The 5,433-nt window shown below is 50.0% G+C and overlaps 1 protein-coding gene across 1 annotated transcript; it reads left to right on the top strand.

The window, feature by feature from the left end:
- Positions 1–4,121: 4,121 nt before the first annotated feature.
- LOC308353992 (olfactory receptor 10H2-like) lies at positions 4,122–5,081 on the top strand (the record flags this gene model as incomplete). The annotated part of the gene is made up of 1 exon (XM_080821179.1): positions 4,122–5,081. The coding sequence occupies one exon, from the start codon at positions 4,122–4,124 to the stop codon at positions 5,079–5,081; it is 960 nt and encodes a 319-aa protein (XP_080677305.1).
- Between the last annotated feature and the right edge of the window lie 352 nt (positions 5,082–5,433).

The following is a 5,433-nucleotide window of genomic DNA, read 5'->3' as shown; positions in this document are numbered from 1 at the left end:
AAAGAGCACATTTCTGGAGTTTGGAGCACCCCGGTTTGTGTCAATTTGTCCCTGAGAACCAGGAAACTAATGCAAGGGCAGGTACTGTGTTCTAGGTCAGATGTACTCACACCAGGCAGAGGGCCCTGACAAGGGGAGTGGGAGGTCAGTGGACACTGAGCTGCACTGTGGCCCAAGCGCAAGGCAAGTCTGGCTGCTGGTAACTGTGATGGTGTGGCACTGCCTCCTCCCTCCCTCAGACCTCAGCCTGGAACAGTTGGGACCATAGCAGGGCCATGTCTTAGAGATCCCACCTCTGGCCCAACACCTCTGCTTCTGCAGAAGCCAGACAGCAGCTCTCTTCTGGACCAGTCCAAGGGCCTGGGACCCAGGGTTTCCTCACTAAAGCTCTGAGAACCTGCACTTTCCTGTCTGGGATAGCCCAGGGTGCCTGTTTGTAGGGGTGTGGATGGAACCTGAGCATTGGGAATGGAGGGTGCTTAGTCCAGCATGCATGAGAACAAAGAGTATGCTCAGAGAGTGGTGGAGGGATGCCAGCCTCCTTTTGTATTTCTTCCTCTGTCTTGTCACCTCCATCTCCAGACTAAACCATCCTCTGCACAGCCCAGCTGGGAGGCCTTAGGGAAGGTTTGGAGGCTGCATGTACAATGGGTCTCAGGGAAGCCTCTGGAAGTCTCCTGAGTCCCTCCCCACTCAACTCTGGGGCCTGAGGGTGGCCCCGCCCACAAGCTGAGTCAGTAGCCCGCCTCCCCCTGGGAAGCCTTTGGAAAGCCACTGGAGTACAGCTAGATAAAGTGCAGGTGCAGCCTCCAGCCCTGCCCACCCCGCTTCTGAGCTCTTGGTGTTGAGTGCCAGTGAGGGGCCCCAGGGCTTCCTGTGCGACGCCCCCAGACCGCTCCCCGCCGCCAACAACAGAGGAGAGTGTGTGCCCCTGGGTGTCTTTCAGGAGGAGGTGATGCAAGCGCGGGATGCAGGGAAAGACTGTGGGTAATACGAATGTTGGGGTGGATCTTGGGACCCAGAACCCGGCCCAACGAAGTCTGAAGCAAACGGTGCCTGGGCGGAGACCTCTAATCCGGGAATCGAGCATCCAGGCTGGGCTGTGTGTGCTGGAGTCCATGAGTGTCCTGTGCACTTCCTGGCTGTCGCTGCAGATCTTAGCGGGAAGGTTGTATGTCAGGGACACCAGCGTTAGTCACCATCTTCCCGCTTGTGCTGTGTCCTACTGTGAGAGTGTAGGTCTGTGTGCACCTGCAGGTGTGCCTGTGGCCCTGACTCTGCTGTTGTGTGGGTCCGTCCCCGCAGATGGGTCTCCGCATCTGTGTGAGTGCGCAGGGCTGACAGCAGGGCTCAGGTGCCTGTGGGCCTGCTGGGTGCTTATCTAGTGTGAGATTTTAAGGCAGTTGTGCCTGTAGGGATGAGTGGCAAGTGGAATGCAGGTATGTGGAGGTGTGGGGCACCACCCACATGGAGGTGTTTGTGAGACACAGGGGGCACCCAGATCCTGGTCTGTGAGACAGGACACTGTCCACCCCTGAGAAGAACTGTTCTGAGGTGTTTCTCCTTCTGTTCTCACACACACCTGGGCAGAGGCTCAGTGGCTGCCCTGGAAGGCACAGGTAGGCTTAAGGGCAGGTGGTGGGTTCTTCCTCCCTCATCCCCCCTCTGGCCCTAGACACTCACTCTCTGTCTCTCTGGGGACAGGCTGGGCTGTGAATCAAGGGAGAGACAACTCAGAAGTAAAGGAGCACCGAGGAAGGCCTGTTTTGTTTTCCAAAAGATAAAATGGGGCAAAATTCACATAATGTAGAATTAACCTTTTTGAACTGTACAAATCATTGGCATTTGGCACATTCACGATGTTGTGCAATCACCACCCCTTTCTAGCTGTCAAATATTTTCATCACCCAAAAGACAACACTGCCTTCATTAGTAGTCACTTACCCATTCCCTGGGCCCCTCAGCAAGGGCTCCAGGCTCTAATTTGTTTGTTGTGTCTATGAATTTGCCGATCTTAGGTATTTCATATTAACAGAATCAGATGACCTTTTCTTTAGATAACCTTTCATGCCTGGCTTTATTTCACATAGCAGAATGTTTTCAAGGTTCATTTGTGACACAGCATGTGTTCCTACTTTGTTGTGTAAAAAACACACAACAGAAAATTTATGACCTCAACCATTGTTAAGTATCCAGTTCAGTGGTGTTAAGCATATTCACGTTGTAATCGATCTGCAGAACTCAGTTCACCTTGCAAAACAGAAACTCTACGCCCATTAAACAAAACTCTCCATTTCCCATTCTCTGTAGCCCTTGGCAACCTCCATTCTACTTTGTTTCTATGAATTTGACTGATTTAGGGACCTCAGATGGGTGGGATCATACAGGATTTCTCCTTTCTGGGGACTGGCTGATTCCACATAGTGTAAAGCTTCATTGGTGTTATAACATGAGACAGGATTTCCTCCCTTTCAAGGCTGAATGATATTGCATTGTACGGATATATCACAACTTGTTTATCCATCCATCCACCAATGAACAATGGGGTTGTTTCCTCCTCAGGGCTCTTGTGGCTAGTGCTGCTCTGTCCAGGAGTGTGCAAATATGTCTTCCTGACCCTGCTTATGCCACTTTTGCATATCCATCCAGATGTGGGATGCCTGAGGCATAGGTAGTTCTATTTCCAATTTTTAATTTTTGGATGGAAAACCATTCATACTGTTTTCCATAGCTGTTGCACGACTGTGCTATCCCACCAACAATGCACAGAGTTCCACTTTCTCTACCTCCAGCACAACTGAGTGCCATTTAGACGTTCCCAGTTTTGGGCCATCGACACCTCTATTTAGGTCCAAGATATTTCCCACCCCTGAAGGAAATCTACAACCCATTAAAGTTCACTCCCCATTCCATCCTCCTCCCGGTCCCTGGAAACTGCTAATCTGCTTTCTGTCTTGATGCATTTACCTATCCTGCGTATTTCAAATAAATGAACTGATACTATATGTGGTCTTTGTGGCTGGCTTCTTTCACTCAACATATTGTCTCAGCATGTTATAATGTGTGTCTGTACTTTTGTATGCCTCAAAGATACTCCATCATATGGTTATACCAATTTTTCTTATCCAGTTATCGATTGATAAATCCTGCATTGTTAAAAAGGTGTTGCATTTTTGCATCACGTCTGTTGGTGGCAGAGAGAGGAAGACAGAGAGACAGAAAGACAGAGAAGTAACCCTGGATGGAGCAGATGCTTGGAAGGAGAGCTGTCGTCACAGGGAGCTGGGGCAGATGTGAGTCTGTTGCCTCTTGGAGAAGGGTAATGGAGATCCCACAGCTGCGAGCCTTGGTTGCTCCACGAAGCAGGCGTTTGGGGATAGGAGAGTGGGTAGGGCTTGAGGAGATGGAAGGAGGGTCAGTGAATTGCATTGGTACCTGACCAGAGATAGAGTGCCAAGCAGGCGTGGGAGAATGTGATCTGGTGATGCTGGTCAGTGCCACATCCTTGTGGGGGACTCACACAAGTAGGACCAAACAACAACAATAGTACCTAAGAGCTGAATGTGCACATCTCACCTTAGTGTCACTACAGCCCTGTGGAATAAGGAATACTATTCCATGTTCCCAGGGAGCCAGTAAAGGGCACTGCTGACAATTAAACAGAGGCTACATCCTCTCCATGCCACACAGGAGAGGTACCCTCCAGCTGAAGATAGAATTAGGGAGTAGTTTGCACTTACAGTTCAGGACGGATTTTGAATCACAGAGTTGGAGAGAAGCATGGAGTGGCCAGCATGCTCCAAGGCAGGAAAGTCAGGTGGTTGTGCATGTAGACAATAATAGTAAGAGTAGTTGTAATTATTATTATCAGTATTATTTTTTACTGCATTCTTACTATGCTCCAGGGCCTGTGCTATGTACTTGAAGCTCGTGATCTTCTGTGAACCCCATGCAGCTCCCAGGTGCTCTGAAAGTATCATGAGCATCAGGTGGCAGAGGGACTGGCCATGCTCTGCAGGGTGATGACTCTCTGCTCCCTCCGAAAGTCCTCTTGGGCCAGACTCAGCTTGGACACAGAGCTCTTGCTCACCAGGCCACCTTCACTCTCTCTCCACCCAGGGATGGCTGCCACTCTGGGTCTAAACCACAGCTCCATTTCTGAATTCATCCTCGTGGGCTTCTCCACCTTCCCGCCTCATCTCCTGCCCATTTTCTTCCTGCTGTTCCTGCTCATGTACCTGTTTACACTGCTGGGGAACCTGCTCATCATGGCCACTGTCTGGAGCGAGCGCAGCCTGCACACACCCATGTATCTCTTCCTGTGTGCACTGTCCATCTCTGAGATCTTCTACACCTTGGCCGTCATCCCGCGCCTGCTGGCTGACCTGCTCTCCTCCCTCCGCACCATTGCCTTTGCAGCCTGTGCCAGCCAGATGTTCTTCTTCTTCACATGCGGCTTCACCCATTCCTTCCTGCTCACTGTCATGGGCTATGACCGGTATGTGGCCATCTGCCACCCATTGCGCTACAATGTGCTCATGAGTCCCTGTGGCTGTGCCTGCCTGGTGGCCTTGTCTTGGGCTGGTGGTTCGGTCATAGGGATGGTGGTGACCACAACTATTTTCCACCTCACTTTCTGTGGACCCAACAAAATCCAGCATTTTGTATGTCACGTGCCGCCTCTCTTGCAGCTGGCCTGTGGAACTGATATACCAGTAGTGGCCCTGGGTGTGGGGCTCATGTGCATGATTGTCTTGTTGGGCTATTTTCTCTTCATCCTCCTCTCCTACACCTTAATTGTGGCTGCCATTTTGAAGATCCCCTCTGCTGAGGGCAGGCACAAAGCCTTCTCTACCTGTGCTTCCCACCTTATTGTGGTCATTGTGCACTATGGCTTTGCCTCTATCATCTACCTTAAGCCCAAGAATCTGCACTCCCAGGAAAGCAACACCCTAATGGCCATCTCCTACACAGTCCTCACGCCCTTCCTCAGTCCCATCATCTTCAGTCTCAGGAACAAGGAGCTGAAGACTGCCATGAGGAAGACCTTCCTCAGCAAACTCTATTCCTCCAGCATCTAAGTGGCCAGTGTGAAGGTAGTGTTAGAAGAAGGTAGAAGGATGACCATATCCCCATCTGTACAATGGGGTTAACAGTGACTACCAAGTATGATTGGTAAAGGTGTGTGACAACACCCATGACATAGCAGGTGCTCAATAAATGTGAGCCTTACTTCTTCTTCCTCCTTTGATTTGTGTCTTGGATATTAGTTTCATTTGTAATCAAACAGTTTTCTTAACATATAATGCACATGCCATAAAATTTACCCATTTAAAGTACACAAATCAGTTGGTCTTTCATATATTCAGAGTTATGTGATCATCACCACCATCAATCTGAAACATTTTTGTCACCCCAAAAAGAAACCCCTAC

The sequence above is a fragment of the Martes martes genome (assembly GCF_963455335.1).
Source record: "Martes martes genome assembly, chromosome: 1".
In the NCBI taxonomy this organism is placed as follows: Eukaryota; Metazoa; Chordata; class Mammalia; order Carnivora; family Mustelidae; genus Martes; species Martes martes.
The sequence above is the reverse complement of the archived record's forward strand: the minus strand, read 5'-3'. Positions and strand labels throughout refer to the sequence as shown.